This window comes from Orbicella franksi, chromosome 11 (assembly GCF_964199315.1).
Source record: "Orbicella franksi chromosome 11, jaOrbFran1.1, whole genome shotgun sequence".
NCBI lineage: Eukaryota > Metazoa > Cnidaria > Anthozoa > Scleractinia > Merulinidae > Orbicella > Orbicella franksi.
The window spans coordinates 25,193,237-25,213,035 of NC_138155.1; the positions used below are offsets into that span (position 1 = coordinate 25,193,237).

Genomic DNA, 19,799 nt, shown 5'->3' on the forward strand with positions numbered 1-19,799 from the left:
AATCTCCTAAACTTTCTTTCGTGTTTGTCTAACTCGATACTGAAGAACAGAAAATGTCTTAGTTTATTTCTCCAGTAAATACGTAAGTAATACGATCTTGAAACAAATTAATTCCACCCGTTTGACATGTTTAAGGGGCTATGTTGGTCACGAATGACAACAGCCAAAAAAAACATTGGAAAAATTGACCATTTTTTGTTTTTTTTAAATTTCTCTTTCGTAATTTATCTCTTCCTCAGCGGTATCAACCCTGGTTTATTTTCGATCTATGATCAATTCTCTGGAGTTTATCTGCCTTTTATCTGCCTGAAAGCTCTGTTTTTAATTGAGATGACTGGTTGTGAATGAAATCAGTAAAATGAAACATGACTAAAAAGCATCGTGCATGACACAAGTTCTAATCTTGAACTGCACAGGTAATGCCACGTTAAAAATGACCTCGATTGCGATTACCAGCCGCTGCTTGAAAAAAGAGCCCGCGTTTCTCCCCCGGGGAGGAACGTAGAGGAACGAAGACCGAAGACCAGACTCGAGAAAGCGGAGGAAATCGAGCCTACGCTCAAAAGCGAAAAATTTAAAACAGTGAAATCACGCGAGAAATAGCAAACTCAGGAGCTAGCGCGGGTTTATATATAGGAGCTACGGATGTCGCCGCACTCCGTTTTTTGTTTTTTGTTAGCGTTCATAATGTTTTACACACCAGGATTAAAACACAATTACAGTTGGGCAACCTTGGTGCGCATGCATAAGGAACAAGTTAGGCACCAGGCGCTGGTGTGGGGTGGATGGGTGGGTGGGGGTAGTTTCTAACCGAGGGTGGAGAGAGGGAAGGGAACCTGCTATATCAAGAGAAACTTAAAAGATTTGCTTCATATTAAAGATCCCCTTGATTGAGGTTTAGGTAGAGAATATAATGAACTTTTTCAAAGCTATAGGAAGAAAAATCGATCAAAGAACTTTAACTCTATAGGGTGAAACATTCTAGACCGTGACTATAGTAAACTTCGGTAACAAACCCCAGTAACAAATATATCATTAAAACAAAACAAAACAAAACAAAACAAAACAAAACAAAACAAAACAAAACAAAACAAAACAAAACAAAACAAAACAAAACAAAACAAAACAAAAAACAAAAACAAAAACAAAATCAAAAACAAAACAAAAAAAAAGACATTCTATGACGTGGTACATAAGGAGGCTTTATTAACTTTACTTAATTCAGTACTCGTATTTGAAATATAATCATATAATTGAGGCACATACAATTTATAACTATGACAATTTTCCCCAAACAAAAAATCAAATATAAAAGCTTTTTAATGCGACTTAAAATATATCGACTTCTTTGGTAAACTTCAAAGTTACTTTAATTTTGACCTCACTTAAACATGTTCGACACGTGAAAAAAAGCTGCCAGTAAAAGAACTAAAATAAAATCTTACTTTTCTCCAACTAAAAATTAAAATAAAACTTTGTAATGCGACTTACAATGTTCTGATCTCTTTGCCTAACTTCAACGCTATTTTTAATAACAACTGTAAATTGGACTCGATCACTTAATGTTTTCTACTGATTTAGTCCCTAAGTACTATCTGTTTAGGAAAACGATAACTATTTATCAGTCGCAGACCGTTCCACACCGCCGTTCATAATAGGACGAGCAAATAAAGAGAAAACACGATCTTCTATACACATAGTAGCACCTCCGGCGACAAGTACTGTGGCGTTTGATTCCTGGAACAACAAACAAAAACTTACTTCAGTTAGTCTATCAAATTGCGCGAGTTAATGAGACAGGTTACGTTTTTTTTTTTCTCCACCCAGCTGGAATGTGAATTGATAGATAACCCGGCCCGTGGGTTTTGGCGAATTCAACTCCTACACCGGCTTCAACGGCCATGCTGGTAACTTCCTTATAACGAAAATTAGAGGAAAGAGTGTACATCGGTGCTCAATATCCCAACTGAAGACATGATTGATCATCGCAGTGGGAGCTGGTCACGCTGTGAGTGTAATATTTAGTATTACGAATTCACAACGTGACCACTTCCCAGTTGGCTTCATAGATCAGTTGCTAGAGCACTGCACCACTATCGCAGAGGTTATGGGTTTGAATCCCATTCAAGTCTGATTTTGTTTTTGTTTGTTTTTAAGGCTTTAATTTCGCAGCTTCTTAACTTGCGTGTATAACTGCGATGATCACTGAATCATGTCTTCATATCTTTCTCCACAGTTCAAATAAATGATCTTTCACATATTCACTTGCAATATTCCGACTGTTACACCTACGTTTCACGGGTGCGTCGTCCGAGGCTACGTCTGTCGGTGCCCTGTCCACCTTAACAACTACTTTAATGGGTAGCTTCGCACACAGATCCGCCATTTCGTCATTCAGATCGCCACGTGCATTGTCATCAAGGGTCCCCAGAACCTTAAATTTCAGTTCAGGTCGATTTTGGTTTATCGTCGATCCCGCGTCTTTGTCCTGTTGGAAAATAATAAAAGAAAGGTGATCGACCCTCTTAAAGGAGCTACGTCACGGTTTGCGCATCTTGAAAAGATATTTTTAAGTTTTCAATTTCGTCGTTCGTAATCCGTGCTAATCTTCTCCATCCTTAACTATCCTTGTTCCTTTAGGTTTTATTATTACCTTTCTAGTTTTTTTCTATCTTAGTAAACTGTTATTTTCATGTCTCCTTCCGTTTAAAGGTAACTGATTTTTACGTCGCCAAAATAACTCAAAACCGGACCGTGAATGACCTCTTTTAACTACTGTAGTCCTAATAGATATTACCTGAAATCTTTCAACTAATACGACGGAACATTTCTCTGCAGAAACTCTGATCTGCAGGCAAAGCCAAGTATATTATATACGTACAAGGAAGGCTTTTCTCAGTCCTAAGTTGAACCATGGTTAATTTAATATTATCGCTCAAGAGTGAATTAAGGGAGAGATTGTACATAAAACGTCTTTTAATCTTATAAGGGGATCTTATAGGGTCATAATCAAAATAAGCTGCCGGCCCCAAGAAATTTGGGAGCGATGTCATTTTAAATACTTTTTGTGCCATGCAGGTTTAAAAACTCAAATTTTCTATGCATAATAAAAACCACCCAAACATTTTGCAATATCTCCTCCAATATTACACTTAAAGAGTTAACACTTTTACCATGAGCGGCTAAGTTTGACAAGCTTCAAGTTTGACAAGTCGTAAAGTAATATTAGGCAAAATGTAAACAAAATGGCGATAGCAAAGATGGCCCTTCACTTTACAACAATACAAGCTTACCAGAAGGCGGGCCAAGTCAGCGGGTTTTGGCTTCTGGCATACGGACCATCATATAATTCTGCAAAAAGAAAGTCCCGGTGCATTAGTTGTTTGCATGTGTTTTATAAAAGGTTCTTCACTACCGTACGATGACATTTCACTCAGGTATATGGACATAATTAAATTATTTTTTCAAGAACTCAGTTTCACACACCACTCAAAACAATTCAGTAACTTATACAACCGATAAAGGAGAATCATAAAAAATATAGCCTAAATTTTTCAAGCTGTTTGTTTGCAATCTGTGTTAATCTTCTCCATCCTTAACCATCCTTGTTCCTTTAAGGTTTGTTGTTATCTCTGAAGTATTTTTCTATCTTAGTAAACTTTTATCTTCAGGTTTACTTCAATTTAAAAGTGATTTTTTTTACTTGGCCAATGTAACTCAAAATAATGTGTTCGATTGAGCTTCTTAAACTGATGAATTGCTCGATCTTTTCCATAATTCTGATGTCTTGTCAAGCGAGGTGTTGTGCTTGCATCTATCAGTATCTTGCATCTTGTAGTATCATTGAAAATAACCTCAGCAACGGGTAAACACGAGGAATCCATCATATCTTTATGCTAGCCTCCTATCCTGCCCTCTCCCCCTAATATTCCCTTCTTCGTATTACCCTCCCTCCCCATCTCCCTTGACCTCGACAGTAATTTAAAGCTAGTGCTCGATACTCACTAACCTTCTTAAAGTCAAGGACTATGTCAGCCTCTTCGTTATCAGGCGAAGTCTTTGGCACATGGAAAGTTTCTGTTTCCTTCTGATTGTCAATTTGAACCTCTTCGTCATATTCCCTTCCATCGTCTTTCTTCAACTTCAATCTGTATTTTGCTACTGGATCAATTGCTGGTGAATCCTGGAATATCTGACAAGCGGAAAACTATATTTTAACTCATCTAATTAGACAATCGGGGGAGTGAAGCGAGTTTTATATTGAACTAGTCCTCTTGAAAAGTTGAAAGATTCTGATTTCACGACTCCTGAAGGCGTTAAAATCACTACAAGCGATGAAATGTAATAATAATAATAATAATAAAATAGTGAAAAGAGAAAGAAAAGGAAGCTAAGAGAGTGGAGGGACTGAAGAATGACATTTTTTAACTTGTGGAGATAGAGATAGGTTGAGATAGTCGCTGGCGAGATTAAAACGCTTGTTCTTTAACATTGTTTTCATAAATCCAGACGTATTATGTCTAATTATTTCCACGGAACATGTGTGGATGACCCGGAAAGGCGAAAAATTGAGCGTGTCGAATAACTGTCAATCTCTCTAATGCATCTGGAGTCAAACTAGGACATTTTTGTGATCATTTGTAACATTCTGTACCTATATTATTTAGAAAAAGGAGAAGAACCTTCTTCGTAATAGAAATCACACTGAGCTGAAATGCAAACGTTTGCTGCCACACAACTGTTAATCTCGAAACGATTTACACTTAGATACGAACAAATTTGTCACTGGGAAATACAGCAGTTATCCTCAGTTTTATTGGGCCGCTTTTTCAGTGAAGAACTAAGAACTTATGTGATAAAGAAAACAAAAACTCTGCTGTTACACTTTACCTTTGCCTTTTCCTCAGCTGGGCTGCATTTGCAGATGGATGACGCAGAAACATCGACAGCCAACAGAGTAAGGGACAAAATGAACAGCTTGAAACCCTAGTTAAGACAGTTAGGTAGAAAAAAGTTTAAGCTAACTCTCCTTAATAGTGAATGAGTCTTAAATTAGAAGGCAAAAAACTGTGAGAGAGGATTAAAACTGCTACCATCTTACAAAATCCGTAGTAAACAATCATAAAACAGGTCTGGATTCTCTCTAAATTCAATGCAATGCGATTAATTAGTAAACTTTGTTCTATTCAAAGCTAAAATCGGCCCTAAAATCTGGAACTTTTTCGCATTGTTATCACAGCAGGTATATGTACGAAGCAGCAATGAATTTTCTTCTCCACAAATGGGATATAAAATTATCATTAAATAAAAGTAAATTCACCATTTTTCTGTTGTGAAGAAGCTTCCTGTCCTCTCTCTTCTTGTAGCAGATGGAAAGCTGTGTGGATACAGGTTGAAATAAGCGAAGCCTTTTTATACCATCTGAAGATTTCCCAGTGTTTCCTCATTTTAAACTTGATATCTTGATATTTTTACACGTACGTGGGTTTGACCTCACCTTGTTTCACTGCATTGCTGACAGAGTTGCATAGATCTTTCCTAGAAAAACCGACAAAACGAAAGAGAGCGATTACACCGACTCTGCCAGCAGAAATTTGTTTTTATTCACATACTGTACCATTCTGTGCTCTAGTATTGAGCACTTCCTTGACTTATAGTAGCACTGCGCATGCCCTAGTTAAATCCAACTTCATCGTTAGGTTAATGTTTCCAAGAAGCTGAAAACCCGAATTTTACTGCGAAATGTCGCCACACTTTTTTCAAGCATAGGAAGTTCATGGAATGGTGAATTCTTTGCTGGCATAGATCAGGAGCCCATCATGATGGGCTCCTCGGCAGATACAGTTTTAGAAAAGGGGATTCCCTGTAGGATGTCTCGGGGCATCATTCCCCGGAAAATGTTTAAAATTGAGGTCCTCGGAAATGGGATTTCCGGCATTCTGAGGCCAAGTTAGCGTGTTATAATGTCCTATTTTTTAATTGAGCGGGTTTGACCGAATCCCTCGAACCCGCCTAGATCTGTTTACACGTCTTACCATAGTTAGTAGTCTATGGTCTTACTAATTAACCAAATTCTCTGATCATTAGCCTGGGACTCAACTTCTGAGTTGTTCCACGAGGTCTTCCACCTGGGTTAAGAATCTGTCTACCGTGGGGTGAGTCATCTATCAGCTCTGTACAGTGGAGTGGTGCAAGCCCGGGTTTGAACCTGAAATGGAACCGTCTTGTGCCATGCGCAGTACTACCATAGCTGAAAGAAGTGCTAAAACATGAGCATAACTGCATGTATACAGTGGTGAGTATATGCAACACTCTGCTAGCAGAGTCGTATGATCTTTTTTCCCTCAAACCGGATTTTCCAGGAAAGATCGACATGACACCGGCTAGAGTACTAAGAATAGTTGAACAAGTATTCTAGGAAAGCGCATGTTTTGTTTTTTTTCCCACGTGCAGTGTCAAAGGTGAAATTATACAGGAGATATGGAATGTCAATATAACATTTACTGACTTGTGAAGGAGAGTACAATGAAAACATGTCTTTTTACGGTTTCACTTATTGGATCTCATCTTCCTGAATATTCCCAGACCTTATTGTTTTGATATCCTTCTAAATTATTAATTAGTTCAAGTAAATGGAGGTGATAAATAAAAACAAATGAAAAAGTCATGCTGCTATTGAGAAATCTCGCATGAGCCATTTAAATAAATCAACCAAAATGAGAATTCGTTGCCAACTGTGAACTCTGTCTTCGATTTTAAAAGCAGCTAAATTTTAGCTCAAGAAGTAAAGTTCCTGCGAAGAATTCAATGCCAAAAATGTCAGTTCTCCAGTCTGGGTTTAAAATCTGTTTAGGGTGGGGTAGGGTTCGTAATGTCTCAAGGGTAGTAGTGTACTTTTCATCGTTGCTAGTAAAATCGGAAAAAAGCAAGGCTTTTCAGCTACCCTTCCAATTTTCCAAGAAAAATCCAAGCGCTGAAACAAGGGCCACTTGTCAACTCTCGGTGTAAGATGTCACGCAGCCAAGATATCAAGTTAAGTTTGAGGAAATATCGGCAAGCCTTCGCATGGTTCATTTTGTGACCTGCTTTTTTTTTCTGTCGCTGCTTCTACTCCAAGTATTTTGAAACACGGCTCTGCTAAGGAGAAATTAACAGTTGAAAAATAACAGTAGATTTTTACTTTCTTTATCACATGCATTTTCAGTTTCTCAGAACGGTATTTTAATTTACCAAAAAGATTCATATTTGCACAAAGTAAGTTCGTCATGATAGTTTTATGTTTGAAGCAATAAATAGAGCGAATAAAAACAGAATATACGAAGGTAACACGCTACAAAATGTATCCTACTGATAATGCCCAGATTTACTTACGAAGCCCACAGCAAACACAGAAGGGTTAGGCTCTGGCCAAACGGACTCCAGTCCAAGTAGGCGCAAGTTGAAAACTTGAGTTAGCCAGGCCTTGCGTGGAGTTGTGTTGACTAGCGTTGACTTGGCTTCTCTTTGGTCGACGACCCACGTGAGACAAAGGCAGTAGCCTCTTGAAATGTGTTTCTTTACGACTTGCGTGTATGTGCTTGGAAACTTGCGAGTCTGTTTGATCACCCAACGCAAGTCTCTACACAAGTTCAACTTGAGGCTAGCTACTAGTGACTGATTTATGAGTCCGTTTGGCCAGGGCTTTAAGTCCACTCAATCATAAAATCGAAGCCTCGAGAAGCCTCGTGTTGGTTTGAGTAGATTGATGCTGTTTTAAAATACTCAAGTTAAAAAAGTTAGAAAGAAACTCTTCACAGAAATTCGGTATCGCTTAGTTTCTTTTCTGTTATCTTTAGAAAGCGCTTTCTTGATCTTGCCCTCTTGGCCCTCACGCTGCGATTTTTCATCCCTTCGTTGTTCGCGTCAGGCTCGGTGTACTTGTTCTAACTGCTTGCAAGTAAACAAACCCAAATTTTAATTGTATTCTACTCTGCAGCCGCTAAAATCAGAATTCATGGCCGACTGTGAACTCGGTCTTCGATTTTAAAAGCAGCTAAATTTTAGCTCAAGAAATACAGTTGTTACGAAGAATGCAGTACACAAATTTCAGTTCTCCAGCCTGGGTTTAGAATCTGTTGATGGTGGGTTAGGGTTCGTAATCCCTCAAGGGTAGTAGTGTAGTTTTTATCGTTGTTACAAAAACCGGGAATAACGAAGTCTTTTCAGCTACCCTTCCGATTTTCCAAGAAAAATTCACGCGCTGAAACAAGGGCCACTTGTCAACTCTCGGTCTAAGATATCACGCAGCTTAGATATCCAGTTAAGTTTGAGGAAATATAGGCAAGCCTTCCCATGGTTCATTTTGTGACCTGCTATTTTGCTGTCGCTGCTTCTACTTCGCGTATTCTCAAATACTGCTTCTACTCCGCGTATTGTCAAATACGGCTCTGCTAAGGAAAGGTAACAGTTGAGGTATAACGGCAGAATTTTACTTGCTTTGTCACATGCATTTTCGGTTTCTCAAAATGGTATTTTTACTTACCAAAAAGATTCATATTTGCAAAAAGTAAGTTCGTCATAATAGTTTCATGTTTGAAGCAATAAATAGAGCGGATAAAAACAGAATATACGAAGGTAGCACGCTACAAAATTTATCCTACTAACAATGCCCACAATTACTTACGAAGACCGCAGCAAAGACAGAAGGGTTAAGCCCTGGCTAAACGGACTCCAGTCCAAGTAGACGCAAGTTGAAAACTTGAGTTAGCCAGGCCTTGCGAGGAGTTGCGTTGACTAGCGTTGACTTGCCCTTACTTTGGTGGACCACCCAATCCAAGTCAACGCAAGTTGTTTAGCAACCTATTAGCCGACCAATGATACAGGATTTTGGCCGCGTGAGACAAAGCTAGTAGCCTTGAAATGTGTTTTTTTGCGACTTGCGTGTATGTGCTTGGAAACTCCCGAGTCTGTTTGGCCACCCAACGCTTGTCTCCACACAAGTTCAACTTGAGGCTACTTGTGACTAGGGAGTTTGTTTGGCCAGGGCTTTAAGTCCACTCAATCTTAAAACATTGAAGCCTCGAGAAGCCTTTAATTAGTTTGAGGAGATTGATGCTGTTTCAAAATATTCAGTCAGGATAAAAATGTGACAAAGAAATACTTAATAGAAAATAAGTATCGCTTAGTTTCTTTTCTGTTATGTTTAGAAAGCGCTTTCTTGATCTTGCCCTCTTGGCCCTCACGCTGCGATTTTTCATCCCTTCGTTTTTTGCGTGACGCTCGGTGTACTTGTTTCTACCTGCCTGGAAGTGAACAAACCCAAATCATAATTATAACATAGTGTGCACGCTAGTCCTATCAAATTCCTATTGAGCCATCCCGAACTAAATATCTATATCCGCAGGGCCCTGCGTATATAACATGACGTGTGCAGTTTCAATTTAGCTGCAAAATTTCCGTCGAGTTTAGTACAATTTCCTTTTGCTTAAGTTTCGGCAATATGGAGATTATTCTGAACAATCCAAACTCTACTTTGAGCCTTTGACTTTTGCCAAGCTAAGATGTTTATTTAAACGTGAGTATTTCGACTTTGTTTGTCTACATTTTCATCGAGTATATTTGACTTTGTTCGGCCTACATTTTCATTATAATTAATTCGAAGAAGCGAATTTTTCATTGGCAATTTTAGAAGCCAGGTTAAGCAGTTTCGTTCAACCTTTTATCAACTGATTGTGGCGTTTTAGGATCCTAATGACCGTTGTTTCCCTTCACCGTGCATCATGAGAACTTTGTAGTCAATCGCAAATAAAACATGTTTTAGCGCCCAAGTTGTTGTCGCCATGTTATAAAGGAATTGGTTCATGCTTTTAGCTGTGCGTATATCGAGTTATGGATGCAACTGGGAAGTTTGGAGAGTACTCAAGATGCTAGAGTTGTTATCGGCTATCGCCACGAGCAGCTCTTACGCTTCATTCGTGCTCTCCAAACTTCCCGCGTGCATCCATACCTCGATATACGCACGCTACGCGTGAACCAATTCTTAATTGTACTCTACTCTGCAGTCGCTATACTTGAGTCGTCGCGCAACACTTCAAGCGCTGCGTGATGATCGAAATAACTGCTGTGAAGGAAACCCTGTAGACTGCTTGTAGTCCCTGTTTTGCTTAGTCCGTCGTGCGTTACGCGAAAAAAAAACCGCGAAAACAAAATGGCCGCGCGAACTTCTGGGGCCGGGAAGCGCCCTCAGAATTTCACGCGGCCATTTATAGTCTCGCTCAACGAACTAAGCGAAAGAGGGACTACTCGTAGTTTAGAAACCCTGTGCCTCTGCTCGTCGGAAAATTTGGGTTCAACCCCCAAAAGAGCCCAACCTAAGCCTCTGTTCAGCTAGGAAAGAAGCCCGCGCTACTAGACTGGACTCGAAAAAACCGGTGGAAATCGAGCCACAAATGGAAATTAGAGCGGAATTTTAATTATTATCTCCCTTCCAGTGCAACCAAAAATATATTTTGACAGTTAAAAATAGTGTCGTTTCGTCCTGATCGGACACCCTTAGCGAGACCACGCAATTTCGATTTATACACCTAAGCCAGATGACGAGCATCCCCGGCCTTTTCATATGGGCGCCCCCTCAGTCCCCTGGGCTAGTGGGTGTGCAGGGAACCCTACGTTCATGCATGACAAATAAGTTTTACGTCCTGCACTGGTATATTGTAAGTGGGAGTGCCTTCTTACGGAGGATGGAGTGGGTGTGTGTGTGTGGGGGGGGGGGGGGGGTAGGGGAATGTTTTTTGGAACCGGGTATACCACGAAAAACTTACAGAACTTGTTTTTTTTCGTTTTTGAAGCTATAGGAAGAAAAAGCAAAGAACGCTATAGGGTGAAACCTCCGAGACCTGGTGGTCTCCAGTAATCAAACCCCAGTAACAAATACCGGTATATCATCAAGAAATATAGGTACTCTAGGTAATGTGGTACATAAAGAGGCTTTATTAACTTTACTTAATTTAGTATTCGTATTTGAAATATAATCATATAATTAAGGCACATACAATTTTTAATTATAACAATTTTCCTCAAACAAAAAATAAAATATAAAAGCTATGTAATGTATATTGATCTCTTTGGTTAACTTCAAAGTTACTATGATAACGACCTCAATTAAACATGTGCGACACGTGCAAAAAGCTGCTAGTAAAAGAACTAAAATAAAATCTTTCTTTTCTCTGACAAACAATTAAAATAAAACTTTGTAATGCGACTTAAAATGTTCTGATCTCTTTGCCTAAGTTCAAAGCTATTTTTAACAACAACTGTAAATTGGACTCGATCATTTATTGTTTTCTACTGATTTACTCCCTCAAGTACCACTTGTTTAGAAAAACGATATCTATTTATGGCAGTAAGTTGTGCACTCACGATAGGACCAGCAAATAATGAAAATACACGTTCTTCTATAATAGCAACTCTGATAACAGTCGCGTCTGATTCCTGGAACAACAAACAAAAGCTTATTTCAGTTAGTCTAGAAAATTGTGCGAGTTAGTGAGTGTTAATCGCCGAGAGCCTTGTTTTGACCTTTTACGTTTTTTTTTCTCTCCACTGCTGAGCTGGAATGTGAATTGATAGGTAACCCGGCCTGTGGGTTTTGACGAATTCAACTCGTACACCTGCTTTGACAGCTATGCTGGTAACTTCCTTAACACGGAAATTAGAGGAAAGAGTGTACATCGGTGCACAATATCCCAACTGAAGACATGATTGATCATAGCAGTAGGAACTGGTCACGTTTTGTGAGTGTAATATTTAGTAGTGCGAACTCACAACGTGAACAGCTCCCAGCTGACTTGATAGCTCAGTTGGTAGAGCACTGCACCAGTATCGCAGAGGTCATGGGTTCGAATCCCATTCAAGTCTGTTTTTTTGTCTTTGTTGTTGTTGTTTTTTTTCAGGCTTTAGTCTCACAACTTCTTAACTTGTGTGTATAATTGCGATGGTCACTGAATCGTGTATTCATATCTTTCTCCACAGTTCAAATATAAGATCTCTCATGTATTCATTTGCAATATTCCGACTGTTACACCTACGTTTTACGGGTGCGTCGTCCGAAGCTAGGTCTGTTGGTGCCCTGTCCTCCTTGACAACTACTTTAATAGGTAACTTCGCACAAAGATCCGCCATTTCGTCATTCAGATTGCCACGTGCATTGTCATCAAGGGTCCCCACAACCTTGAACTTCAGTTCAGGTCGATTTTGCTTTATCGTCGATCCCGCGTCTTTGTCCTGTTGGCAAATAATTAAAGAAAGGTGACCCTCTAAGGGAGCTACGTCACGGTTTGCGCAGCTGGATCTTGAAAAATTATTCTTACATCTTCAAGTTCGTCGTTTGTAATCCATGTTAATCTTCTCCATCCTTAACTATCCTTGCTCCTTTCTGTTTTATTATTATCTCTTAAGTGTTTTTCTATCTTAGTAAACTGTTATTTTTATGCTTCTTTCAATTTAAGGGTAACTTTTTTCCCTGGCTAAAATAACTAAAACCGGACCGTGACTGACCTCTTTTAACTACGGTAGTTCTAATAGATATTACCTGAAATTTTTCAACTAATGCGACGGAACATTTTTCTGCAGAAACTCTGATCTACAGGCATGGTAAAGGAGACCACGGACTAGATCAAAGCCAAGTATATTATATACGTACAAGGAAGGCTTTTGTCAGTTCTAAATTAAACCATCCATCCGGGTGCAGTTAATGTTATTGCTCAAGAGTGAATTAAGGGAAAGATTGTAGATAAGATGTCTTTTAATCTTAAAAGGGGATCTTACAGGGTCATAAGCAAAATTAGCTGCCCCAAGAAATTTGGAAGCGATGTCATTTTAAATACTTTTTGTGCCATGCAGGTTTAAAAACTCAAATTTTCCATGCAAAATAAAAACCACCCAAACATTTTGCAGTTTTTGAAAGGCAATATCTCCTTTAATATTACACCCAAAGAGCAAAAACTTTACCATGAGCTAAGTTTGACAAGCTTTAGTTACTGTTTGGAGTCAATTTACACAACATAATGCCTTCCCTACGCAAAGTAGTAAAGTAATATAAGGCAAAGTGTAAACAAAATGGCGATAGCAAAGATGGCCCTATTTTGATTACCTTCATTTTAAAACAATACAAGCTTACCAGAAGGTGGGCCAAATCAGCGGGTTTTGGAGCATTTTCAGTTGATTGACTCAGAAAGCATGCTTTGGCCTTTGGCATACGGACCATCATATAATTCTGCAGAAAGAAAAGTCCGAGTGCATTAGTTATTTGCACGTGTTTTATAAAAGGTTCTTCACTACGATGACATTTCACACAGGTATATGAAAATAACTCGTACAGCAAGGTGAAAGAGCCAAGTGACGGTTTGCGCAACTTGAATATTTTATCCTAAATGTTTCAAGCTCGTCGTTTGCAATCCGTGTTAATCTTCCCTATCCTTAACCATCCATGTGCCTTTAAAGCTTATTATTAACTCTTTAGTGCTTTTTTCTATCTTAGTAAACGTTTATCTTCAGGTTTCCGTCAATTTTAAGGTGATTTGGTACGTGACCAAAGTAAGTCAAAATATTCTGACTGAGCTTCTTAAACTGATGTATTGCTCGATGCTTTCCATAATTCTCATGCCATGTCAAGCGAGGTGTTTTGATTGCATCTATCAGTATCTTGCATCTTGCAGTATCATTGAAAATAACCTCAGCAACGGGTAAACACAAGGAATCCATCACTTCTTCATGCTAGCCTCCTACCCTGCCCTCTCCCCCTAATATTCCCTTCTTGGTATTACCCTCCCTCCCTCTCTCCCTTGACCTCGATAGTAATTCAAAGCTAGTGCTCAATACTCACTAACCTTCTTAAAGTCAAGGACTACGTCAGCCTCTTCGTTATCAGGCGAAGTCTTTGGCACATGAAAAGTTTCTGTTTCCTTCTTAGTGTCAATTTGAACGTCTTCTTCATATTCCTTTCCGTCATCTGTCTTCAACTTCAATCTGTATTTTGACACCGGATCAACCTACAAAATCGGAAAAGCGAAAAATGATATTTAACTCATCTCTACCTTCCTTTACATCGTTTAAAGAAAATCTTGTAAAGCACTCTAAATATATTGGTAGAATATCTTTTGGTTGTAGTTTTACCAGTACATTTAAGAACACTGATGATTTTATATACTTTTAGATGTCAATTTTGGTTTTTTATTTGTTATTTGCTACATCTGTATATCTTTTTGCTTAAATTAATGTGAATTGTAATTATCTAGTTAGTGTATTTTGTAAACATTTATTTGCGCATAGCAGGTCCACATCAGCCTTTGCTGCCATCTTTTAACCTGCTTTGTTAAATAAAGTATGACATTCCTTTCAACTTTGAAATCGTCTACTTAAGAGATAGGTTGAGATAGTCGCTGACGAGAATAAAACGCTTGTTCTTTAACACTGCTTTCATAAATCCAGACATATTATGTCTAATTATTTCGAAAGACCGAAAAATGAGCGTGTCGAATAACTGTCAATCTCTCTAATGTATCTGGAGTAAAAATAGAGCATTTCCTGATCATTTCTAACATTCTGTAACAGCTGATAATTATTTTCATGGAATATGACTAGATGACCCGGAAAGGCCGAAAAATGAGTGTGTCAAATTACTGTCAATCTCTCTAATGCATCTGGAGTCAAACTAGGACATTTTCTGATCATCTAACATTCTGTGCCAATATTATTTAGAAAAAGCAAAAGAACCTTGTTGGTAATAAAAATCACACTGAGCTGAAATACAAACGTTTGCTGCTATGCAACTTTTAATCTCGAAACGAAGTGCACTTAGATACGAACAAATTCGTCACTGGGAAATACGGCAGTTTTCGTTAGTTTTATTGGGCCACCTTTTCAGTCAAGAACTAAAAACTTATGTGATAAAGAAAAGAAAAGCTCCACTGTTACACTTTAATTTTACCTTTTCCTCAGCTGCGCCGCATTTGCAGATGGAGGAGGCAGAAACAGCGACAGCCAACAGAGCAAGGCACAAAATCAACAGCTTGAAACCCTGGTTGAGAAAGTTAAGCAGAAAAACGTTTAAGCTTACTCATCTTAACAGTTGATGGGTGTTTAATTAGTAGTCAAAAAACTGGGGGAAAGGATTTAAACGGCTACCATCTTACAAAATCCGTATTAAACAGTTATAAAACGGGTCTGGATTCCGACTCTAAATTCAATGCAATGTGATTAATTAGTAAACTTTGTTCTATTCAAAGCTAAAATCGGCCCTAAAATCTGGAACGTTTTCGCATTGTTAAGGCACAGCAGGTATATGTACGAAGCAGCAATGAATTTTCTTCCCCACAAATGGGAAATAAAATTATCGTCAAATAAAGTTAAACTCACCATTTTTCTTTTGTGAAAAAGCCTCCTTTCTTCTCTCTTCTTGTAGCAGATGCAAAGCTGTGTGGATACAGGTTGAAATAAGCGAAGCCTTTTTATACCATCTGTAGATTTCCCAATGTTTCCTCCTTTTTAACTTGATATCTTGATATTTTTACACGTACGTGGGTTTGACCTCACCTTGTTTCACTGCATTGCTGACAGAGTTACATAGATCTTTCCTAGAAAAACCAACAAAAGGAAGGAGAGCGATTACACCGACTCTGCCAGCAGAAATTTGTTTTTATTTAGATACTGCTGTACCATTCTGTGCTCTAGTATTGAGCACTTCCTTCAGCAATAGTAGCAATACGTATGCCCTTGTTAAATCCAACTTCGTCGTTAGGTTAATGTTTCCGAGAAGCTGAAAACTCGAGTTTTAGTGCGAAGTGTCGCTACACATTTTCTAACCATAATAAGTACATGGAGTTGTGAATTCTTTGCTGGGGCAGATCAGGAGCCCGTCATGATGGGCTCCTTGGCAGATACAGTTTTAGAGAAGGGGATTCCCTGTAGGATGTTCCGGGTGCATCATTCCCCGGAAAATGTTTAAAATTGAGGTCCTCGGAAATGGAATTTCCGGCATTCTGAGGCTAAGTTAGCGTGTTATAATGTGCTATTTTTTAATTGAGCGGGTTTGACCGAATCCCTCGAACCCGCCTAGATCTGTTTACACGTCTTACCATAGTTAGTAGACTATGGTCTTACTAATTAACCAAATTCTCTGATCATTAGCCTGGGACTCAACGTCTGAGTTGTTCCACGAGGTCTTTCACCTGGGTTAAGAATCTGTCTACGGTGGGGTGAGTTATCTATCAGCTCTGTATAGTGGAGTGGTGCAAGCCCGGGTTTGAACCTGAAATGGAACTTTCTTGTGCCATGCGCAGTACTACCATAGCTGAAGGAAGTGCTAAAACATGAGCATACTGACTGCATGTACAGTGGTGAGTAGATACAACACTCTGCTGGCAGAGTCGTGTGATCTTTTTTTCCTGAAACCGGATTTTCCAGGAAAGATCGACATGACACCGGCTAGAGTACTGAGAATAGTTGAACGCATATACTAGGAAAGCGCATGTTTTGTTTTTTTTTCCACGTGCAGTGTCAAAGGTCGAGTTATACAGCAGATATGGAATACCAATATAACATTTACTGACTTGGGAAGGAGATTACAATGAAAACATGTCTTTTTACAGTTTAATTCAATTAGATCTCATTTACGTTCCACCCTAGTCTTAATATGAATATTTCTAGACGTTGTTCTTTTTATATCTTTTTAAATTGTTAATTAGTTTATGTAAATAGAGGTGATAAATAAAAACAAAGGTAAAACTCACACGGCTATTGAAAAATCTCGCATTAGCCATTGAAATAAATTCTCTAAAATGAGAATTCATTGCGAACTGTGAGCTCAGTCTTCGATTTTAAAAGCAGCTAAATATTAGCTCAAGAAATATAGCTCGTACGAAGAATGCAGTACACAAATTTCAGTTCTCCAGCCTGGGTTTAGAATTTGTTTATGGTGGGGTAGTGTTTGTTATGTCTTAAGGGTAGCAGTGTAGTGTTGATCGTTGCTAGAAAAATCGGAAATAACAAAGGCTTTTCAGCTACCCTTCCGATTTTCCAAGAAAAATCCAAGCGCTGAAACAAGGGCCATTTTTCAACTCTCGGTGTAAGATATCACGCAGCTGTGATATCAAGTTAAGTTTGAGGAAATTTGGGCAATGTATCCCTTGGTTCATTTTGTGACTTGCTCTTGTTGCTGTCACTGGTTCTACTCCGCGTATTTTCAAATACCGCTCTGCTAAGGGAAAAGTAAGAGTTGAAGTATAACAGCAGATTTTTACGTACTTTATCACAGGCATTTTCAGTTTTTCAGGACAGTATTTTTACTTACCAAAACGATGATATTTGCAAAACCTAAGCTCGTCATGATAGTTTCATGTTTGAAACTATAAATGGAGCGAATAAAAACAGAATGTACGGAGGTAGTGCGTTACAAAATTTGTCCTACTGATCATGGCCAGATTCACTTACGAGGCCCGCAGCAAACACAGAAGGGTTAAGGCCTGGCCAAACGGACGCCAGTCCAAGCAGGCGCAAGTTGAAAACTTGAGTTAGCCAGGCCTTGCGTGGAATTGCGTTGACTAACGATGACTTGCCCTCCGTTTGGTCGACTACTCAACCCAAGTCGCAAGTTGCAAGTTGCAAGTCGCAAGTCGCAAGTCGCGAGTTGTTTAGGAAGCTATTAGCCAGTCAATGATACAGGATTTTGACCGCGTGAGACAAAGTCAGTAGCCTTGAAATGTGTTTCTTTGCGACTTACGTGTATGTGCTTGGAAACTTGCGAGTCTGTTTGGGCAGCCAACGGAAGTCTCTACAGAGGTTCAACTTGAGACTACTTGCGACTAATTGCGGGTCCGTTTGGCCACGGCTTTAAGTCCACTCAATCTTAAAATTGAAGCCTTTTGTATTAGTTGGAGGAGATTGATGCTGTTTTAAAATATTGAAGTTTAAAATGTTACAAAGAAACCCTTAATAGAAAATAGGAATCGCTTAGTTTCTTTTCTGTTATCTTTAGAAAGCGCTTTCTTGATCTTGTCCCCCTGGCCCTCACGCTGCGATTTTTCATCCCTTCGTTCTTCGCGTCACGCTCGGTGTCTTAGGTCTACCTGCGTGCAAGTGAACAAACCCAAACTACAACATGGTCTACTCTGCAGCCGCTACTTGAGTCGTCAGGCAACACTTCAAGCGTTGCATGACGATTAAATAACCGCTGTAAAGGAGACTAACAGCCCCTAATATTTCACGCCCTTCTACACCGTCCCAGTTGCTATGACCAAGCGATAAGGTGATCAGGATTTCACCAGCCACCGCCCCCTCCTCCCCTTTGACAAAATTTCAAAGATCTATCGATCCGACATACAACGATTGCCAGATGGGACCAGAAATGATACTTGTTAGAAGGAAAATACATAGACGGCGTGTTTTAAAAACGGGTCTTCCAGCGAAACCTTTCATTGCATGAAAATGAACCAGTAGGCGGAACACCTTTTTCGCACGAAGACTCGTTTTGAGGTAAAATATAAAAAGGTAACTTGGAAATTGGCTGGTGGGGGCTTAAAATTTTACTTCGCGGGGGTAGACTCGGGCGATTTAGCTGCCTTACCCCATCCCCGCACAGCATAATGATTTGCTAGGAGTAGAGGCTACCTAGCCCTTAGAAACGGGAGCATTGTCCAAGATGGCGTCTTGTCCATCTTGTCAACATACAAAACTCAGCTGAAAGACCAAGTTGTCATAACGTTATAAGGGCTAGATCTTTATCCAATATGGAACAGCCAGGGTCAGGGAAAAGCGAAGCAGATTTAAAGAAGTCTTTTGCTGGTGGAAGCGCACGAAATGTGCTGCAATCTGCTGGAACAAGTACCGGAGGTATAAGTAGGTTAATCATCGAGAGCTCAAGTACACACATACAGTAGAGATTGTACAGGGTGGATCACGGCAATTCATCCTTAGCTTGTTAGTTAATAGCTAACGAGGCTCTTTTTATACCCATGGCTGGGAAAATTTCCTTTTCATTTTCAGACGAAGTTTGCCATAATTATGTTAAAGACAACCTTTAATATTTTTTTTTACAACACAACAATTTTGAAGTTCATGATCTAGCGAGTGTATTGGTGATGCCATTGACACGAGAAGGGACTCAGATTCGCAGATTTGCACTTGAGCACGGCGAGTGTCCCTCACTTATGTTTATTAAAGCTGTTCCTCGTTCTTGATCCTTACTCAAATTTAGATCACAAACAGATCAGTCCGGTGTTGGTGGCATTTGAACAAGAACTTTCCAGATTTATCAAATACATAAAGAAGAAATCAGAGCCTGGGATGAAGATCAAGAAGAATGATGAAGAACCTCTCGCTCGGGGGTATGAATACTACTTTAAAAATAAAAACAATCAAACAACTACAAGTGTATAATACATTATAATTATGATCATGATAATACCAGCTGCTCCCTTAGGTTCAGCTGATCGTTTTTTTTTCTTATCAGGATAAATAAAGATATTACTATTGTTATTACCTGTATTATAATGTTAAAAAAAGATAGTGCCTCTCTCTTAGTATGCACGTGTTCTGCACATTATGAGATTGTGCAATTGGAAAGCGGTCAGTGTAAAATTCAGACTGCAGACTGCAGACTGCAGATTTGGGGTAAAATGCAGACTGAGGGGAAAATACAGACTGCAGACTGTATACTTTTTAAGAGGGGGGTGAATAGGGGTATAGAAATCCGTGGATCCCTCCCTTTTTTTTGCCAAATCCGTCGATCCGCCAATATTTTTGTTCAAACCTGAAACCACAATTAC

At 39.2% G+C, this 19,799-nt stretch overlaps 1 protein-coding gene, 1 long non-coding RNA gene, 1 other non-coding gene and 1 pseudogene across 4 annotated transcripts in view; 2 read left to right on the plus strand and 2 right to left on the minus strand.

Moving 5' to 3' along the window:
* Positions 1-1,917: 1,917 nt before the first annotated feature.
* LOC145502228 (uncharacterized) lies at positions 1,918-6,164 on the minus strand (annotated as a pseudogene).
* Positions 6,165-10,765: 4,601 nt separating this feature from the next.
* Positions 10,766-12,492, minus strand: LOC145502776 (uncharacterized). Its single transcript, XR_014051393.1, has 2 exons — positions 12,066-12,492; positions 10,766-11,469 (listed from the first exon to the last, which is right to left on the minus strand). It is a non-coding gene; the product is annotated as an uncharacterized LOC145502776 (long non-coding RNA).
* Positions 11,823-11,895, plus strand: Trnat-agu (transfer RNA threonine (anticodon AGU)). The gene has a single exon. It is a non-coding gene; the product is annotated as a tRNA-Thr (tRNA).
* Positions 12,493-17,455: 4,963 nt separating the features above from the next.
* The window catches only part of LOC145460506 (cilia- and flagella-associated protein 54-like), a 51,000-nt gene continuing 48,656 nt past the window's right edge, over positions 17,456-19,799 (plus strand). For both annotated transcript variants that reach the window (XM_081445346.1, XM_081445347.1), the window contains exons 1-2: positions 17,456-18,864; positions 19,229-19,358. In XM_081445346.1, coding sequence (XP_081301472.1) covers positions 18,762-18,864; positions 19,229-19,358 — 233 coding nt within the window. In that variant the 5' untranslated portion in view covers positions 17,456-18,761. The remainder of the gene's footprint in view (positions 18,865-19,228; positions 19,359-19,799) is intronic.